Source organism: Anolis sagrei, chromosome 11, assembly GCF_037176765.1.
Source record: "Anolis sagrei isolate rAnoSag1 chromosome 11, rAnoSag1.mat, whole genome shotgun sequence".
Lineage (NCBI taxonomy): Eukaryota > Metazoa > Chordata > Lepidosauria > Squamata > Dactyloidae > Anolis > Anolis sagrei.
Genome location: NC_090031.1, coordinates 9,122,986 through 9,144,241, shown reverse-complemented (window position 1 = coordinate 9,144,241; position 21,256 = coordinate 9,122,986). Strand labels below are relative to the sequence as shown.

Below are 21,256 nucleotides of genomic sequence, written 5' to 3'. Positions count from 1 at the left end.
GAAATAACAACCATTATATAGTAAAATAATAAATGTATAATAGAGTAAAATTATAAATGTAATAATAATAATAACAATAACAGAGTAAAATAATAAATAACCTTGACTCGAGTATAAGCCGAGGGGGACTCTTTCAGCCTAAAAAAAGGGCATAAAAACTAGGCTTATACTCGAGTATATACAGTATATGGCAGTGTAGAATGGGCCCAGGGGTCTACAGTTAACTTTTAACCACATATCTTTTTCTCTTGTTGAAAAGGAACAGCAAACAGCATACATCATTCTCACTCATAAAAGTACTGACTACATATATAATATCAGTGTTTATATGTGTGTATGTATTTATGTGGAAGCTTTCTGATTGGCTGCCACTTCCACAGGTCATTGTGACTCCCACGAATGATGGGACCTGGACCTGGCACACATAACCTGCATGACACACTTTATGCAATTTGGGGGAGGATGGACCACGGATTATGGGATTTGCAGTACTTTCGATCGCTGTGGCTCCCACAGAACAGTGCGACCCCCACCAACATACGGATCAGGACCAAACTTGGCACAAAGAGCCCCCATGACCCACTTTACATCCTAGTGAGGTTTGGGGAAGGATGGGCTACAGATGATGGGATTTGCAGTACCTTCACTCACTTCCAGAGACCACGGAGACCCTCACAAATGATGGACCTAGACCAAGCTTGGAACACAACCCCCCCCCCCCCCAAGTGACACACCTCACGCCATAGTGAAATTTGGGAGATGGATCATGAATGATGGGGTTTTTAGTGCCTTCACTCACTTCCTCAGACTACTGCGACCCCCACGAATGACGGATCTGGATCATATTTGTCACACAGACGGTCCATGAAGCATTTTATGTCCTGGTGTGGATTGGGGGAGGATGGACCATGGATGATGGGGTTTGCAGTAACTGAACATACTGCAGGGTTTCTAGGAATGGGAGTTTTTGGGAGTTGTAGTTCACCTCTATCCAGAGAAACAGTGACCCTTCACCGACAGTAGACTGGAACCAAATTTGGCACAGAGAAGCCCCCTAACAACTGAACATACAGGTGGGGTTCGGAGGTGACTGCCCTGGGAATCTGGAAGTTGTAGTTCTCCAGGAACATGAGAGAAGCCCCCACAACGATGATGAAACATCAAAACATCCGGGTGTCCCCTGGGCAACATCCTTGCAGACAGCCAATTCTCTCACACCAGAAGCGACTTGAAGTTTCTCAAGTCGCTTCTGACACAACAAAAACAAAAGTTCTCCCTTATCCAGAGAACACTAAACCCAGCCAATGATGGATCTGGACCAAACTTGGCACACAGACCTAACATGGCCAATTGCGAATACTCTCAGGGTTTGGGGGTGGTGGCCCTGGAAATCTGGGAGTTGTAGTTCACCCTTATCCAGGAAGCATTAAACCCAGCCAATGAAAGATCTGGACCAAACTTAAGTGATATTACCTAACATCCCAAAACAAACCATGCCTTCTTCTAATAATCCGGGTACTGTCAGGTTCACAAACAAGTATATTTATATATATAAAAGAATTATTGAAAACATCCAACATTATGTTTATATTTTAGAAAAACTTGATCTGGTCTTCTTTTCATTCCTTGGGCCCAAATCCCAGGTAGAGGTCATTGATGCAACATTGACCACAATATTATCTTCTAGTTCGGAAGTGGGGACCGTGTGTGGCCTTACAGAAGTTCCTGGACTGCAAATCCCACTGGTTCCAGGACCATGGGAGCTGCAGTACATCGGCATTTTGGAAAGATCAGCGCAGTGCTTCTCTGATCCAATCAAACAAACACAGTTCAAGCGACGCTTAAGGGTTCCACATGGTGAGCATCCAACCTCTTGTTGACGGTGGGAGGAAACAGCCTTTGTTCAGGCCTAAAGTGAAGCTGGAGTGGGGACTGTTGGCAAGGACAAGTCCATGGAAGGAGCCTCAGCTGCTTGGGCTGGGCTGGGCTTTCGGAGTTCGAGTTTCTCATTTAGTTGGTTGTACAGCTCCTTCACTGCTTCACCGCTCTGGCCAAGGAGAAGAAAAGAAAGAAAGATGAAAGCTATTGATGACACTTTCCCTAGGGAAGCAAATACAGGCAGTCTCCAAGTTACAAACAAGAGAGCTTCTGTAGATTTGTTCCCCAGGACAATAACTCTTTCAAAAGTTCCCTTCCTAGAGGTAGATTCCTCTCACTTCCTGTTGTCTCATCCCTGTGGTGCAATGGGTTAAACCCTTGTGCCAGCAGGCCTGAAAACTGACTGGTCAGCGGTTCGAATCCTGAGAGAGCAGGTTGAGTTCCCTCTGTCAGCTCCAGCTCCCCATGCGAGGACATGAGAGAAGCCTCCCACAAGGACGGTAAAACATCAAAACATCTGGGCATCCCTTGGGTCACATCCTTGCAGACGATCAATTCTCTCACATCAGAAGCGACTTGCAGTATCACAAGTTGCCCCTGACAGGAAAAAAAATTCTGGGCACCACAACTGAAAAAAGATATCGACAAGCCGGAATGTGTCCAGAGGAGGGCAACTAAAATGATCAAGGGTCTGGAGAACAAGCCCTATGAGGAGCGGATTAAGGAGCTGGGCATGTTTATTATTTATTTATTTATTTGACTTGTATACTGCTATTCCCAATTTGGCTCGGAGCAGTTTACAGCAGTAGATTAAAACAATACAATTAACTTTAAAATACAATAAAAACAAGAATAGACAGTCTAGTTTAGACTGAAGAAGAGAAGGCTAAGAGGAGACATGATAACTATGAATAAATACGTGAGAGGAAGTCACAGGAAAGAGGGAGCAAGCTTGTTTTCTGCTTCCCTGGAGACTAGGATGTGGAACAATGGCTTCAAACTACAAGAAAGGAGATTCCACCTGAACATTAGGAAGAATTTCCTGACTGTGAGAGTTGTTCAGCAGTGGAACTCTCTGCCTCACTGCTCCTTCTTTGGAAACTTTTAAACAGAGGATAGATGGCCATCTGTCGGGGGTGCTTTGAATGCAATTTTTCTGCTTCTTGACAGAATGGGTTGGACTGGATGGCCCATGAGGTCTCTTCCAACTCTAGGATTCTATGATTCTATGATTCTACCCTGCTCTTAACTATGAGTCGTTTGTAACTCAGAGATGGCTTGTACTGACATTCTTTGGAGTGTTTTCAACACATAGGCATACAATCACAATACTGGAAAATGAAGTGTCACGGGCGACTGCTGCTTTAGAGTTTAACCACAAAGCATTCAGGACAAAAAAACGGAGGCAGAACTGAGAAAAACAAACCATAACAGCAGCAATCAATTGTTTAAAAAGCACCGGGAGTGTGGTGCAGCTGGCTGGGAGTCAGCTGCATTAAGATCACTACTGATTGAAAGGTCATGAGTTAGAAACCAGCCTGGGTCAGAGTGAGCTTCTGACCAAAATTGTGTAGCTTGTTGTCAACCTTTGCAGCCCGAAAGACAGTTGCATCTGTCAAGTAGGAAATTTAGGTACCACTTATGTGGGGAGGCTAATTTAACCGATTTACGAGGCCATAAAAATCTCCAGGAAGTATGCAAAGAATGAGGAAGTACTTCATCAGTGCCACAAACGGACAGTGAAGTGATAGCTCCCCTGGTGGCCAGAAGCTGGAATGTTAAATCGTCTCTGAGTGTCTGTCTATAGATGTTGTGTGTCTATGGCATTGAATGTTTGCCATATATATGCACATTATAAATACTGTAAATAAACAAATAAATTTTCCAAATGCACATGCACCACAGGTAATGTCTTCAGGACTCTTTTGCTGTGGTTTTTCCCCATTTCAGCTGGTTTATGGAATCTTTCCAGAAAGCCAAGCCCTATTTTTTCTGTGAAACACAAAATGATCAGTTTATTTGGGTATATAATTTCGGGTCTCATTCAATGACAATGGCCAGGTGAAGTGGAAATTGCAAGGACAACTTCATGCAAATTAATATTGGACGTCCACGTTTCAGAGACTTCAACTCCCAGAATTCTGGTAATTGGTTAGGGATAATGGGAGCTGTACTCCAAAACACATAGAAAATTATAGTCAAACAATAAAGGTGCCAAGGCAGGAAGAAAATCTGGGTTGGGTGCATGCCTGCAATGCATCACCTGACTTTTGCAGCATTTACTCAAAGTTTAAGTAATTCTTTGATGTATTACTGCATCCCCATAAAGCAAAGTGGACAGGAAGGATATGTATTAAGGATCCACCATTACAGATGCTGGTGTTTTTAAACTAGAGAAGAAAATGGCTACAATACACAATAGTCACACGTTTTTACCTGCTTGGTAGGCTCTAGGGATTTTTGCAGGGACTCCAGCTTGGCAGGAACCACTTTGTGGTGGAGGTGAAGCAGCAGCCTCAGCATGTGCCTGTGCACATTCTCTTTCCTGTGAAGCGCCAGAAAGAGTTATGAGTCGCCAAGCCACCCAGGAAGGCAGCTTTGCTTAGAACAGTGTTTCTCAACCTGGGGGTCAGGACCCCGGGGGGGGGGGGGGGGAGTCACGAGGGGGTGTCAGAGGGGTCACCAAAGACCATCAGAAAACACAATATTTTCTGTTGGTCATGGGGTTTCTGTTTAGGAAGTTTGGCCCAATTCTCTCATGGGTGGGGTTCAGAATGCTCTTTGATTGTAGGTGAACTATAAATCTCACCAAATATCAAGGTCTATTTTCCCCAAACTCCACCAGTGTTCACATTTGGGCATATTGAGTATTCATGCCAAGTTTGGTCCAGATCCATCATTGTTTGAGTCCACAGTGCTCTCTGGATGTAGGTGAACTACAACTCCAAAACTCAAGGTCAATGCCCACCAGACCCTTCCAGTATTTTCTGTTGGTCATGGGAGTTCTGTATGCCAAGTTTGGTTCAATTCCATCATTGGTGGAATCGGAATACTCTTTGATTTTAGATTAACTATAAATCCTAGCAACTACAACTCCCAAATGACAAACTCAATCCCCTTCCCTAACCCCACCAATATTCAAATTTGGGAAAATCAGGTATTTTTGCCGAATTTGATCCAGTGAATGAAAACTCATTCTGCATATCAGATATTTACATTACAATTCATAACAGGAGTAAAATTATAGTTATGAAGTAGCAACAAAAGTAATGTTATGGTTGAGGGGTCACCACAACATGAGGAACTGTATTAAGGGGTCGCAGCATTCAGACGGTTGAGAAACACTGGTTTAGAATGAAATGTTTATTAGTATATATATTTAGTTATGGAAGTAAATTATAACATTGTCAGTCATCATTACAACATTTCCCCTCATATATTCTTATAACATTCCGATGATTCCCTGTTTTTCTATCCTTTACATTTCTATACTTATCTATTATTCCATGCAGCCATGCCGGCCAGATGACTTTGGAGGTGTCTATAGACAATGCCGGCACTTCGGCTTAGAAATGGAGATGAGCACCAACCCCCAGACTTGGACACGACTGGACCTTTACCTATATCTATCAATTTTTTCCCCTTCCCTCTTTCTCCTTCTAGGAACAGTTGTACCCCTGCTCTATGTATTATTTTATTTTAAAGGACTACCACTTCACCCGCTTCATAGGAAATCTGTTACAAAACAGGAGCTTTTTTGTTGAGTTCCAGAGTCAGAGAAGCAGATGGTGAAAACACAAGAACGGCCTGCCTCAGGGGAGCATGCTTGCTCCATCAATGTTTAACATTTACACAAATGGTCATCCACTACCAGAAAGGACAGAGTTTCATTTATGCTGATGATTGTGCCATCACCGCCCAAGCAGGGAGCTTTGAAATGGTGGAATAGAAACTTTCCGAAGCTTTAGGCCAGGGATCCTCAAATTTTGTAAACAGAGGGCCAGGTCAAAGTTCCTCAAACTGTTGGAGGGCTGGATTACAATTTGAAAAATAATGAATGAATTCCTATGCACAGTGCACACATCTTATTTGTAGTGCAAAAAACACATGCAATAATTAAAATGAAGAACAATTTTAACAAATATAAATGTATTAGTATTTTAAAGTGTGGGCCTGCTTTTGGCTGATGAGATAGGATTGTCGTTGTTGTTGTTGTTGTGTGCTTTCAAGTTGTTTCAGACTTAGGTTGACCCTGAGCAAGGGCCGGGTAAATGACCTTGGAGGGCCGTAACCGGCCCTTGGGCCTTAGTTTGAGGACCCCTGCTTTAGGCCCTCTTACTTCCTATTACAGGGAAAATCAGCTGATTCCTAATCCATCTAAATTGCAGACATGTGCTTTTCATCTTAAGAACAGACAGGCATCTCGAGCTCTAAGGATTACTTGGGAAGGAATCCCACTAGAGAATTGCAGCACTTCCAGATACCTGGGAGTCACTCTGGACCGTGCTCTGACTTATCTGATCTCAAAGCTGACAGTCCTCCACTCCAGAGGAAAGTCACACAATTCCCAATCCAAAGAGATTCCCAATCCAAAGCAGCATACCCCAAAGATCTGGGGTACGCTGCATTGGAAAAAAGGACGTTACCTTGAACAGGCGGGGAGGAAGACGTTGTCAAAGAGGCTGGTGCAGAACTCCTCTTGCCCAAATTCATCCGCCAGGAGGGTGAGATTCCCAGTGAGCAAGTGCAAGAAAATGTCGCCAAAGGCCAGGTCATTGAAAGTCTCCACTGCAGAAGCCACCAAGTGAGAACCAAACACATAGAACAGCCTTGTAGCACATTTGAGACTAACAGCGAAAGAAGCCTTCATAGACTTTAGTCTTCGTGGAGTGATATGCCTAGGAACAGAGCTTTACGAGCAGACTCTATGTGTAAATAAATAGCCATGGATGTTGAAGGAGATGTAAGCATGTGAAAGATAATGCCAGGGGTCCACAAACTTTTTAAACAGAGAGCCAGGTCACAGTCCTTCAAACTGTTGGAGGGCTGGATTATCATTTGAAAAAAAAAATGAATGAATTCCTATGCACACTGCACATATCTTATTTGTAGTGCAAAAATCACTTAAAACAATACAATAATTAAAATGAAGAACTATTTTAACAAATATAAACTTATTAGTATTTCAATGGGAAGTGTGGGCCTGCTTTTGGCTGATGAGATAGGATTGTTGTTGTTGTTGTGGAGCTTTCAAGTCGTTTCAGACTTAGGTTGACCCTGAGCGAGGGCCGGGTAAATGACCTTGGAGGGCCGTATCCAGCCCCCAGGCCTAAGTTGGAGGACCCCCGGGTTGTGCTATATTTTTGTGTGTCGGCAAGAGACGACAGATAAGGCCAAAGGGGAAATAAGTTAACTCACCCAAAGCTGGAAGCAGCCGAAGAAAAGCGTTCTTGTTCCTCAACTTAGTGATATGGAGCACATAGTAAAGGCCAATCTCGCAGGCAATGCGGTGCTCCTGCAGAAATCTACGATACAAGTGGGAAATGCATCACTCGCCAGCAGAGCAATCTCAAACACATTAAGGTCACTGTTCAGCCTCCCCTGCCTTCACACGGAGTTGGGACTTAACTAGCAAATGCTTAACAGCTACGGTGACTCACTTCGGAAACATCTCTGGGATGGCGGTGGGGTAAGGTGCCGGGCCTTTGTCTTCTGAAGGCAGCTTCTGATCAACAGTGAAGGTGTAATCATCCACCACAAAAGACATCAGCAAGGGCAAGAACTTGGTGATCAAGTCCACTTCCTGAGATGGAGAGAAGAAAACAGGAAGTAGGAACAATGGGATGTTTAACATCACCTACATTTTTCAATTCCTCCTAACAGCAAGTCGCTTCTGGTGCTTTAGGGGCTTTTACTGTCTATTACAGGGAAAACCAGCCGATTCCTAATCCATCTAAAATTCAGACGTGTGCGGTCAACCCCCGTTTAAGAAGCTTCATTGGCTGCTATTCATTTTCAAGGTGCAGGTTCTTACCTACAAAGCCCTGAACGGTTTGGGACCCGCCTACCTGCATGACCACACTTCTATGTACGAAACCACACGACCTCTTCGATCACCTGGAGAGGTCCTGCTCTCGCTCCCGCCCCCTTCGAAGGTGCGATTGGTGGGGACGAGGGAGAGGCCCTTCTCTGTGGTGGCCCCCCAACTCTGGAACTCACTTCCTAAGGATATCAGGCAAGCCCCCGCGTTGGCAAACAATAAGTGCAGTAGATGAAGGCCTCATTACTGACCACTACAGTAAATCTTCTCTTGTAGGTGTCTTAGTTCCTCTATAGAGTTTGGTAATTCTCATCACAAAGACTTTAGAACAACATTGATTTAAGCAGATATGGCCTACCATTTTGGGTTCCTTGAAGATCTGGCTGTCAATCATGTCCCAGGCTCCCTGCCCCAGCGACAACATCCTCAAGAGAAGTAAAAGATCGGGGCTTTCCTGTAAGGCAAGCAAGGACGACCTGTCAGGTTTCTAGATTGAGCTAACTTACTTTCAAGCCCATTCATTTATCTGTGTTATAATGGAGTTTAGAAACACTCAGAAAACAGGGGGATTCCAGACAGGAAACAATCAGGGCCAGGCAACACCTCCCAACAAAGGATTCCCCCAGGCAGCAACCAGCCAGACTTTGAAGCTGCAAGGACATTTAATGCTAATAAAGATGACCAATGGCAACATTCATACTTGCCTCAAGCAGACCAGAATTCTTTCTCCCACCCTGGACATTATTCCACAGATATATAAACCCCACTTGCTTAGTTTCCAAAAGACCTCACAACCTCTGACAATGCCTACCATAGATGTGGGCAAAACGCCACACAGCTTGAAAACTCAAAACAACCCAGCCTTCGATAACACATAGAACCTCTCTTGTTCGTAACTTGAAGGCTGCCTGTAGTTCCAAAACCTGGGTTCCTAGAAGCCCAGTTCTTAGGGACCACAGTTCTTAGGGGTCCATTAGCTACTCACTCTCTCTCTTTATATACATATATACATATACATGTATATATATATATACACACACACATACATACATACACGTTGCTGTAGCCCAGACTGTGTATATGTGTATCGTGTGTGTATATATGTGTATATATTTGTGTATATATGTGGTTTTGCACATGCATTGTAATGTACATTTTTTATTTTTGGCTTTTTAAGTCTCTTCTTCTGTGTTTTTCAGTGTTTTTATGAGTGATGGTCACTTGTTGGCCTGAGAGGTGGCACATTTCGGTGTTATGGAAAATTAAGTAATGAGAAAGTCTGCTTAATAATAACAACAATAATAGTATTAGTAATAATAGAATCCTAGGGTAGGAGGAGACCTCCAAAGGCCATCCAATCCTGCCCCACAATCAAAGCACTCCTGACAGATGGACATTCACCCTCTGCTTAATAATAATAATAATAATAATAATAATAATAATAATAGAATTCTAGGGTAGGAAGAGACCTCCAAGGGCCATCCAATCCTGCCCCACAATCAAAGCATTCCTGACAGATGGACATTCATCCTCTGCTTAACAATAATAACAATAATAATAGAATTCTAGGGTAGGAAGAGACCTCCAAGGGCCATTCAATCCTGCCCCACAATCAAAGCACTCCTGACAGATGGACATTCACCCTTTGCTTAATAGTAGTAGTAGTAGTAGTAGTAGTAGAATTCTAGGGTAGAAAGGGACTTCCAAGGGCCATCCACTATAGCCCTTTCTGCTATAAAGGACAAATACAATCAAATCACTCCTGATAGATGACAATTTAGCCTCTGATTAAGAAGAAGAAGAAGAGGAGGAGGAGACATCTGGGAGTTCCTTGGATTTATAGTTCACCTTCAATCAAACAGCAGTCAGAACTCAGCTGGGGGGGGGGCGTTTTTCTCCCTCCTCACCTCCTCACATGCTGTCTTTTTGCACTATTTTCGGTGCTGTGCGGGGAACGGGGGGGGGGGGGGGAAGGGGGCGGACCTCCCTACCTCAAGAACCAGCGGAGCAGCCCTAAAGGCCTCCTCCTGACATTGCCATGTTCTAGAAGCATTCTCTCCTGACATTTCACCTGCATCTATGGCAAGCATCCTCAGACCTCACAACCTCTGGTGAAACGTCAGGAGAGAATGCTTCTAGAATATGGCCACATAGCCCGAAAAACCTACAACAACCCAGTGATTCCAGTCATGAAAGCCTTCGACAATACTTTTCTTCATACTCTTTGGTAACCTGCAACTTTCCCCTCACCCTGGGCAACATGTCCTGCCCCACCAGCTCCTGCAAGTGTCGGATGGTGCTCAGCGCCAAGGTATTGATGGCGAATGGGTCGCACAAGATCATGGATAAGTCCCTGGAGTATGGGAGGAATGACAAAGAAAACAACAACGCATCAGACACAACCAACAACTGAGAGTGCTTCTCACTCAAGCAAAAAGCTTATTTTGGAGCTGAATTTCTGTTTTAATTCATGATGGATTTTGAATATATCTGATCTACTCTCATTATCCTATATTTATTTATTTACTATATTTATATCCCGCTCTTCTCATGCCAAAGGGGACTCAGAGCGGCTTACAGATTATGGCAAAATTCAATAATAAATAAAATACATACAATAATAAATATGACATATCAAATTATAAAACAGTTAAAAGATATAAATACAATAAAACAGATTAAAAACATAGTGCTGAGCCCCATGGTCATTATTCAAGTTGCTACATTCAAGCTGGAATCCATATTACTCTACTCCTTGAATGCCAGTGTGCAAAGCCAGTTCTTTAGCTTTTTCCTGAAGACAAGGAGGGATGGGGCCAGTCTGATGTCACTGGGGAAAGAGTTCCATAACCCAGGGGCCACCACTGAGAAGGCCCTGTCTCTCATCCCCACTAGTCGCACTTGTGAAGGGAGTGGGACTGAGAGCAGGGCCTCCCCAGCAGATCTTAAAGCTCCAATTGACTCATAAAGGAAGATACGTTCATACATGTAAGTTGAACCAGGACTGTTTAGGGCAGTGGTTCTCAACGTGGGGTCCCCAGATGTTTTTGGCCTACAAGTCCCAGAAATCCCAGCCAGTTTACCAGCTGTTAGGACTTCTGGGAGTTGAAGGCCAAAAACTTCTGGGGACCCCAGGTTGAGAACCACTGGTTTAGGGCTTTATAGGTTTGAATTGAGCCCAGTAGCAAACTGGCAGCCAGTGGAGCTGATGTAATGTGGGTTATATGCTCCCTTTATGCCGTTCCAGTGAGGAAACTCACTGGCAGCCCCACGTAGCATGCATTGTAGTAGTCTATTTAAGATGGAATAAGAGCGTGGACCGCCACAGCCAAGTCTGGCTTCTCAACAGTATATACTAACAGTAATTTCTAAATGCCATTGCTCATGTATCCAAACCAGCACCCTTGCATAAGAGAGAACTGTGAACATTCACATATGTATCCAAGTTTAATATCTAGCCTTAGCTTTTTTTGTCTCCTGTGCTACGCTAATAATATAATATAATATAATAATGTATATACATATAATATTTATATATTACAGTGTAATACAATATACTAATGATAATATTATGATATAATTATATATTTTATATTACATATAATATTACTAATAATATTACAATATAATAATATAATACAATATAATAATATATAATGCTGATATTGTACTATGCTAATAATATAATATATTGTATGTATATATATATCTTGTAAGCCGCTCTGAGTCCCCTTCGGGGTGAGAAGGGCAGCATATAAAGGTCGTAAATACATAAATAAATATAACCCCCAAACCTGGCACTTTGTTTTGTACTCTTGAGGCTGTGTGACAACTTTTGTGCAATGCATGGAACTTTCTAGGTTGTAGAGCACAGTTTCTAGCACAAACTCTCATTCTGTCAACACACACAGCCATCTTTCTCCCTTTTAACTTGGTGCATTCTTCTGCAATGATTAAGAATACTCAGTTGTCCAACTGAGAACATGCATCGATGTATATTTGTGCTAAGAGAACATAGGATCCTGGACACTGTGATACCCTTGGCAATATGAGAAGGGGCCGTTCTCAGAGTACTCACCCCAGCACTTGCTCTTGGCCTTTCTTCACTCCGTCGAGGAAGCCCTGCAGCTCTCGCGCTCGCTTGTTGTCAACGAACTTCTCCCGAATGCAGGCATCCAGGCACCAGGTGAACTACCAAAGAAGTCAAATGTTTAATAGCTGGCTGCAGAAATGGGGTTTATGTATCTGTGGAATGTCCAGGGTGGGAGGAAAAAACCCCGGACACACCCACCTCTTTCTCCTACCCTGGATATTCTAGATACGAGGGTTGAATGAAAAGTAATGCCTCCACCTTTGTTTCTTGGGTTTGGATGGGAATATTTTAATAAAACAAAGGCAGAAATAATCCTCAGAATGTGCTCTTTAGCTACCACTATTCACTTTTCCACATAATCACCAGACAATCGGATACATTTCTGCCAACAATGAACAAGTTTTCTGAAGCTGTCACGGAAGAAGTCGACACATCAGCATCACACTGTTCTCTCAACATCTTCATCAGAAGCATAATGATGTCCCGCAGATCTTCTTTCATTATTGGGAACAGATGGAAGTCAGACGGTGCTAAATCTGGACTGTATGGAGGATGTTGTATGGTGGTGAGATCCAGACTCTGAAGTTTCAAGTCTGTGCGCTTTCATTTCAGGCATCAGTATCCTGGGTACCTATCATGCACAGATCTTCCGATAGCCAAGAAAAGTACTAATGTGACCCACACATTCTTGTGAAATGCCGATTATGCTTGAAATTTCTCTCTGAGTGATACGATGATCGTCCTGAATCTTTTGCTTGTGAAACTTGGTGGTTGCTGTCACAGGACACTCAATTCATTGTCATGCAAGTCAGATGTTCCCACCTCAACATCTTTAAACTTACTCACCCAACAATGCACAGTACTCACATCAACACAAGCACCATAAGCAGCTTGCATTCTCTGATGAATCTCCTTTGGGGTGACACCTTCTGCTGTCAAGAATTCAATGACTGCACGTTGCTTAAGTCACATTGACTGACTGTCTGCGCAGGGTTCCATACTTTGCACTTTAACAACACGACCGTTCAATGCTAAGGCTGCCCATCAAAATGGAACTGTAGAGGAGTCTACTGAACAAGCCAGTATCTGCCAGATACCAGTACTGCCATCTGTTGAGGAGTTACAAAGGTGGAGGCATTACTTCGCACTTTAACAACGCAACTGTTCAATGCTAAGGTTTCCTGCCAAAATGGAACTGTAGAGGAGAGTCTACTGAACAAGCCAGTACCTGCCACATACCAGTACTGCCATCTGTTGAGGAGTTACAAAGGTGGAGGCATTACTTTGCACTTTAACAATACAACCGTTCAATGCTAAGGCTTCCAACCAAAATGCTTAAGTCGCATTGACCGACTGTCTGTGCAGGGTTCCATACTTTGCACTTTAACAAAACAACCGTTCAATGCTAATGCTTCCTGCCAAAATGGAACTGTAGAGGAGAGTCTACTGAACAAGCCAGTACCTGCCGCATATCAGTACTGCGGAGTTACGAAGATGGAGGCATTACTTTTCATTCAACCCTCATATATAAATCCCATTTTCCTAGTTTCCAACAGCCTCACAACCTCTGAGGATGCCTGCCATAAATGTGAGTGAAACAGTGCATTAGATTCGAGTAAATGGTTCAACACCATCTAGAAGGCCACTTGGTTCCCAATCCTTCCTTATAACCCAGGGAGATTTGCAGTCCGTCTGTCAAGGACCGAACCTGATCTAGGCCGTCTTTACCTTGTGGCAGGGGTCCACCGTGCAAATCTCACTGATCTCCAGGTCATGCAGCGACATCAGCAGCTCAGCCCGCAGCGTGCAGTAATGGACATTGCGTGTCCGCAGGAAGAGGGTCCTCAGGAACTGCAGCACCATGTCATAAAGCTTCACGTTCTTCCCAATCATCTGGGTGAGCTTTTGAACAACCTTCACCCCCAAAGAGATAAGGAAAAGCCCTCAGTCAACAAAGCACAATCAGCCCTATAGGATCTGCACCCACAGATTCAAACAATCACAAAATATTTGTGGGTGTGGGGTGGGGCGAGGTGGAATAATCCAAAAAGTAAACCTTAATTGGTTCAAAGCACCAGTTCTGCCCTTCTGCTCTTACCTCTCCCTGGCGCCGGGTCTTGGGCGAAGGACTGAAGAAATTATGCAGGACGGAGAGGTCGCAGCTGAACAGCGCCGTCTCCTTCTCCAGGATGTACTGCTTCAGCAACGGGGAGACTTCGTCGCCAAAGAGAGCCTGGTTATCTTGCCAGATCTGACGCTTCACCTCCACAGCGCAGGCTTTGTACAAGTCTTTGTCAGCCATAACCAACTTCAGCTTTTTTTCAGGAACCTGCAGAGAACGGAAAGGTGAATTAATCCCCAGGTTAGTCCTGAAACATACCTTGTTCTTCCATAGAGGGAAGAGGTTGGCTGTGGGATTATTTATAGGAGTTCCGTAAGGTGGAAGATTGGAAATACACCATGTTTACATGAATTTAATGTGCCACTGAATCCAATGCATACACTAATTTTCAAACCACTAAAACTCAAAAAAAATTGTGTTGGTGAATGTAACATGCAGTGCAAAAAGTGGACTCTTTAGAACAATATAATACTACTAATAATAATACAATACTATAATTATATATTTACATTACATGTAATATTACTAATGATATTACAATATAATGGTATAGTGCAATATAATAATATATAATACTGATATTGTACTATCCTAATAATATAATATATTATATGAAAATATATATTGTAAGCCGCTCTGAGTCCACTTCGGGGACTGCACTCTACGTGGGGCTGCCCTTGAAAACGGCCCGGAAATTCCAATTGGTACAACAGGTGGCAGCCAGGTTACTAACAGGTGTGACTTACAGGGAGCGGTCAACCCCTGTTTAAGGAGCTACACTGGCTGCCGTTCATTTTCCGGTCCCAATTCAAGGTACAGGTTCTTATCAGCCTACCTGCGTGACCGCATTTCTGTGTACAAACCCACACAATCTCTTCAATCATCTGGAGAGGCCCTGCTCTTGCTCCCGCCTCCCTTGCAGGCGTGGATAGTGGGGACGAGGGAGAGGGCCTTCTCAGTGGTGGCCCCCCAACTCTGGAACTCACTTCCCAGGGATATTAGGCATGTCGCAACATTGGCAGTCTTTAGGAGGAGCCTGAAAACGTAACTGTTCCAGTGTGCCTTCCCGGAATAAGGAAATAATTCCCAGCAATATGACCTCAGAATCCCCTTTAACTATTGGATTGCGTTGGACTGCGCTCCCCTCACTTCTTTAAAACCCTCCTACCAGATATATCCTACCTTGTTCATGCCCAGCATTTTATTTTTTTTAATTTTAAGCTATTACATTTGGCCCGGCCATAGGTTTTTAAATCCTTGTGTGTTATTGCCTATATGTGATTTATATTAATTCGTATTGTATTGTATTGTTTATTGCTTTTTTGTTTTATTGATGTGTTGCTGGGCTTGGCCTCATGTAAGCCGCTCCGAATCCCTTGGGGAGATGGTGGCGGGGTATAAATAAAGTATTATTATTATTATTATATAAATGCTGTAAATAAATCAATAAACAAACAGTGGTTCCCAACCTTTTTTTAAGGGAGCATTTGACCATGGACCACTTTGACCAGGGACCACTTTGTCCAGGGACAACTCTCCAACATTAGTACCAAATGGATTATAAATCAGTTTTTGGTCAACTTTAGATTCCGTTTGGTTATTTGGGGTGCTGATTCAGAAAACTGCATTGGACAGACCACATCAGCCATAGTGTGACATAATGTAATGAGCCTCGTTATGGGACAAAGCTGCAAATTATTTGTATTCAACCTGTACCTTGGGCAGGTGTTTCATGACACACATGACCACCGGCTGGATGGAAGGCATCTTGACTAAAGGGAAGCTCTTCTCCAGCAGATCTTCTAGCTTTTTGTACCTGGAGGAAGCAAGGCGGTACTGTAAGCAACTTTGAAGGCATTGCTGGAAGAAAAGGGATTCCCAATGGCAGTATAGGACCGGACGCACCTTTCCTCCGCCTTTCCTTCAGAGGCGATGGCGGAGATCCTCTCCAGAAGCTTCTCTCGCAGCTCGTCGAAGACGGACTGGTGGAACTCCAGCCTCGGGGTGCCATGGAGATCCAGGAAGGGCAGAGCCGATTGGAGGGTGGGCAGCAGGATGCCATTCTCGGTCTGTCAATGTCATGCGCCATGTTAAAAGCACTTGTGATTTATGTATCTCATCAAAGCACTTGAGACCCAAACTCTAGGGCAGCAGTGCCTTGGTATTCACTAGTTTGGGCCCAAGGTGACCAATATCCACGGATGCTAGCCAAGACATAGCATTAGGCATGGGCCAACTTTGGCCCTCCCTCCAGGTGTTTTGGACTTCAACTCCCACAATTCCTAACAGCCAGGCTGTTAGGAATTGTGGGAGTTGAAGTCCAAAACACCTGGAGGGAGGGCCAAAGTTGGCCCATGCATGTTATAGGCCATTCACATACAAATCGTTCTCTTTATCTACAAAAGTTATGTCTGTCTTCCACTACCACAAAGGCTGCTGATAGATGAAGTGGCCTTCTGTGATGTCGCTGGGAAAGGAAGTTGGCCTGTGTCGTGAAGATAAGAGATCGGAAAGAAAGGAAGGAAAAAGAAGGGTGAAGATGTATGAGGGAAAACAAAGGAAAAAGAAAAGAAAGACAAAAAGAATGACAGTTAGAAAAGAGATGGAAGGTCTATGAAGGAAAGGGAGGGAAGGTTTATAAAGGAAAGGGAGGAAAGAAAAGAAAGTGAAAAGGAAAGGGGGGAAGGAAAAGGACGAGAGAGGAAGGTGTATGAGGGAAATGAAGGGAGGAAAGCGTGTGAAAAAGAAAGGAAAGAAAGAAAGAAAAAAGCGGGGGGAGATGTATAAGGGAAAGCAAAGGGGGAAAAAAAAGAAAAGAAAGGCCAAAAGACTGAACAGGAGAAAGAAAAGAGATTGAAGGTGTATAAAGGAAAGAGAGAAAGGAAGGAATGAATGAAGGGAGGAAGGTGAAAAAGAAGGGAAAGAAAAAAAGGAAAGAGAGGAAGGTGTATGAGGGAAAGAGAGGGAGGGAGGAACGAAAGAACGAAAGTGCGTCAGGTGGGGACGAGGGACAGGGCCTTCTCGGTGGTGACCCCTCGACTCTGGAACTCCCTTCCACTGGAGATCAGAACTGCCCCTTCTATCCTGACGTTTAGAAAACAGGTGAAAACATGGCTCTGGAAACTGGCATTCGGAGAGTGAGGCAATACCCTGTGATATGGATGATGATGAACAACGATTTTATTGTGACGACTGACCATTGTAATTATAAGACTGTATTTTGCTCTTTTAATGTTTTAGTGTAATATGGAATATGATGTTTTAATGATTGTTTGCGATATTGTTGTTGGAAGCCGGCCTGAGTACCTTGATGGAGGTGAGAAGACTGGTATACAAAATTTCTAAATAAATAAATAAATAAAAAGAGAAGAAAGTTTTAAAAAAATTAAGAAAAGAGGTAAAGAGAAGGTATATGAGTGGAAAGGAGGGAGAAATGAAAAACAAAGAATGAAAAGGGGGGATAGAAAAAAAGTCAGAAAGTAAGAAAAGGGGTAAAGAGAAGATATATGAGTGGGACGGAGGGAGGAAAGAAAGAAAGAATGAAAAAGAAGGGATAGAATAAAGTCAGAAAGCAAGAAAAGCGGTGAAGAGAAAGAATATGAGTGGAAGGGAGGGAGGAAAGAAAGAATGAAAAAGAAGGGATAGAAAAAAGTCAGAAAGTAAGAAAAGAGGTAAAGAAAAGGTATATGAGTGGAAGGGAGGGAGGAAAGAAAGAATGAATAAAAAAGAAGGGATAGAAAAAAGTCAGAAAGTAAGAAAAGAGGTGAATAGAAGGTATATGAGTGGAAGGGAAGGAGGAAAGAGAAAGAATGAAAAAGAACGGATAGAAAAAAGTCAGTAAAAAAAGAGGTAAAGAGAAGGTCTATGAGTGGAAGGGAGGGAGGAAAGAAAGAATGAATGAAAAAGAAGGAATAGAAAAAAGTCAGAAAGTAAGAAAAGAGGCAAAGAGAGAGTATATGAGTGGAAGGGAGGGAAGAAAGCAAGAATGAAAAAGAAGGGATGGAAAAAAGTCAGAAAGTAAGAAAGGTGAAGAGAAAGTATATGAGTGGGAGGGAGGAAAGAAAGAAAGAAAGAAAGAAAGAAAAAGAAGGGATGGAAAAAAGTCAGAAAGCAAGAAAAGAGGTAAAGAGAAGGTATATGAGTGGAAGGGAGGGAGGAAAGAAAGAATAAATAAAAAAGAAGGGATAGAAAAAAGTCAGTAAGAAAAGAGGTGAATAGAAGGTATATGAGTGGAAGGGAGGGAGGAAAGAGAAAGAATGAAAAAGAAGGGATAGAAAAAGTCAGTAAAAAAGAGGTAAAGAGAAGGTCTATGAGTGGACGGGAGGGAGGAAAGAAAGAATGAATGAAAAAGAAGGAATAGAAAAAAGTCAGAAAGTAAGAAAAGAGGTAAAGAGAAAGTATATGAGTGGAAGGGAGGGAGGAAAGAATGAATGAATGAAAAAGAAGGGATAGAAAAAAGTAAAAGAAAGAAAGAAGAGAGGGGAAAGTGTATGGGGGAAGCAAAGGAAGAAGGAAAGAAGGGCAGAAAGAAAAGAGATGGTGAGAAAGTGTATGAGGAAAGGGGATGGAGGGAGGGAACAAAGAAAGGAAAAAGAAGGGAAAGAAAGAAGAGGGGGAGATGTATGAGGGAAAATAAAGGAAGAAGCAAAGAAAGACAGAAAATAGATAGAAGATGTATGAAAGGAAGAGGGAAGGGAGGAAAGAAAGAAAGAATGAAAAAGAAGGGAAAGAAAAAGAGGGGAGTATATGATGGAAAGCAAAGGAAGGAAAGGAAAGAAAGAAGAGAGGGATAATGGAAGGAATGGGGAAAGAAAGGGGACTGCTTTGGTAAGGAGCTTTTCAGTCTCCTCCTGGCACTTCCGGGTTTAAATCTCCATGGCAACCGGCGCGGCCTAGGAAGGCGGGAAGGCCTGCTCACTCACCTGGAACTGCTCGATGGCCTTCAGGGGCTCCGTGCAGTTGGTCAGCGTCTCTTTCAAGTCTTCCCCGTTGGCCACCCCGAGCTCCTGCAAGCCGGCGAACATGGCCCGATACTCGGGGGAATCCGTCCGCTCCGTCCGTTCCGTAAAAGGTCCCCCCAGAGAGCCATGGTACGCCAGTTTATGCTCCCCCTCCGGAAACCATTTCCCTCGTAAAATGGTTCCGCCTTGGATTGTCGAAGGCTGTGAGTTTTCCGGGCTGCTGTCTCTCCATGTTCCAGAAGCATTCTCTCCTGACATTTCGCCCACGTCTATGGCAGGCATCCTCAGAGATTGTGAGGTCTGTTGGAAACTAGGCAAGTGGGGTTGATATATCTGTGGAATAATGTCCAGGGTGGGAGAAAGAACTCTTTGTTGAAGGGAAATGTGAATGTTGCCATTGGCCACCTTAATTAGCACTAAATAGCCTTGCAGCTTCAAAGCCTGGCTGCTTCCTGCCTTGATTGGAAGGTGTTAGCTGGCCCTGTCCAGGATTGGAGAAAGGACTTTGTTGGAGGTAAGTATGAATAATAATAATAATAATAATAATAATAATAACTTTATTTATACCCCGCCACTATCTTCCTAAGGTTAAACCCCTGTGCCGACAGGATTGAAGACCGACAGGTCGCAGGTTCGAATCCGGGTAGAGGCGGATGAGCTCTCTCTATCAGCTCCAGCTCCTCATGCAGGGACACGAGAGAAGCCTCCCACAAGGATGATAGAACATCAAATCATCCAGGCGTCCTCTGGGCAACGTCCTTGCAGACGGCCAATTCTCTCACACCAGAAGCGACTTGGTTTCTCAAGTTCCTCCTGACACGACAAAAAAAATCTTCCTAAGGGACTTGGAGCGGCTTACATGAGGCCAAGCCCAACAACACATCAATAAAAACAAGAAAGCAATAAAGAAAAACAATACAATACAATACAGTTAATATAAATCACATATAAACAATAAAAAATAACACACAAGGATTTAAAAACCTATGTAATACTTTACATATTTTAATGTAATACTTTAAAATTTTAAAAAATAAAACACTGGGCATGAACAAGGTAGGATATATCTGGTATAAGGGTTTTAAAAGAAATGAGGGGAGTGCAGTCCAACCCAATCCAATAGTAAAGTGCATTCTCAGGACATATTGTTCGGAATTTTTCCTTATTCCAGGAAGGCACACTGGAACAGCCATGTTTTCAGGCTCCTCCTAAAGACTGCCAATGTTGGGGCATGCTTGATGTCCTTGGGAAGTGAGTTCCAGAATTGGGGGGCCACCACCAAGAAGGCCCTCTCCCTCATCCCCACCAATTGCGCCTGCGAAGGAGGCGGGAGCGCGAGCAGGGCCTCTCCAGATGATCAAAGAGATCGTGTGGGTTTGTACACAAAAATGCTGTCACACAGGTAGGAGGGTCCCAAACCATTCAGGGCTTTGTAGGTAAGAACCTGCACCTTGAATTGGGACCAGAAAATGAACAGCAGCCAATGTAGCTCCTTAAACAGGTGGGTTGACCGCTCCCTGTAAATCACACCAATTAGTAACCTGGCTGCCGCCCATTGGACCAATTGAAATTTCCGGGCCGTTTACAAGGGCAGCCCCACGTAGAGTGCATTACAGTAATCCAATCTGGAGGTGACTAAAGAATGGACCACCCTGGCCAGAGGTACGGTCGCAGCTGGCGCACAAGTCTTAATTGTGTGAAGGCCCTCCCGGCCGACGCCTGAGCTTCAAGTGTAAGTGATGAGTCCAGGAGGACACCCAAGCTGCGGACCCGTGACTTCAGGGGGAGTGCAACCCCGTCCAGCACAGGTTGCCACCCCATAACCCGATCCGGCTTATGATCTACCAGGAGGACCTCTGTCTTGTCGGGATTGATCCTCAGCTTGTTCGTCCTCGTCCAGACAGCCACAGCGGCCAGGCACTCCTCCAGTACCCAAGGGGTTTCCTTGGAGTTAGGTGGAAAAGAGTAGTAGAGTTGCACGTCATCTGCGTAGAGATGGCATCCAACTCCAAAACTCCGGATGACCTCTCCCAGCAGTTTCATGTAGATGTTGAAAAGCATGGGAGATAGAATGGAACCTTGCGGGACCCCACAGGTCAAAGGCCAGGGGTCCGAGCAGGTGTCCCCCAGCTTCACCATCTGGGAGCGACCCTCCAGGAAGG

The 21,256-nt window shown here is 43.8% G+C and overlaps 1 protein-coding gene across 1 annotated transcript; it reads right to left on the bottom strand.

The window, feature by feature from the left end:
- Window positions 1–1,526: 1,526 nt before the first annotated feature.
- Window positions 1,527–19,221, bottom strand: NELFB (negative elongation factor complex member B). The gene is made up of 13 exons (XM_060757341.2): window positions 19,056–19,221; window positions 16,039–16,202; window positions 15,850–15,949; window positions 14,110–14,340; window positions 13,740–13,925; window positions 11,997–12,109; window positions 10,169–10,271; window positions 8,277–8,372; window positions 7,539–7,681; window positions 7,297–7,403; window positions 6,525–6,666; window positions 4,315–4,423; window positions 1,527–2,047 (listed from the first exon to the last, which is right to left on the bottom strand). Exons 1-13 carry the CDS (start codon window positions 19,155–19,157, stop codon window positions 1,910–1,912), a joined length of 1,734 nt encoding a protein of 577 aa, XP_060613324.2. The 5' UTR covers window positions 19,158–19,221; the 3' UTR covers window positions 1,527–1,909.
- Between the last annotated feature and the right edge of the window lie 2,035 nt (window positions 19,222–21,256).

Coding starts and splice junctions, on each gene's coding strand:
- NELFB (XM_060757341.2), bottom strand. CDS start 19,157: ATGTTCGCCGGCTTGCAGGAGCTCGGGGTGGCCAACGGGGAAGACTTG. Junction 15,950..16,038: donor GAAGGAAAGGCGGAGGAAAG/GTGCGTCCGGTC, acceptor TGCTTCCTCCAG/GTACAAAAAGCTAGAAGATC. Junction 13,926..14,109: donor AGACCCGGCGCCAGGGAGAG/GTAAGAGCAGAA, acceptor TTGGGGGTGAAG/GTTGTTCAAAAGCTCACCCA.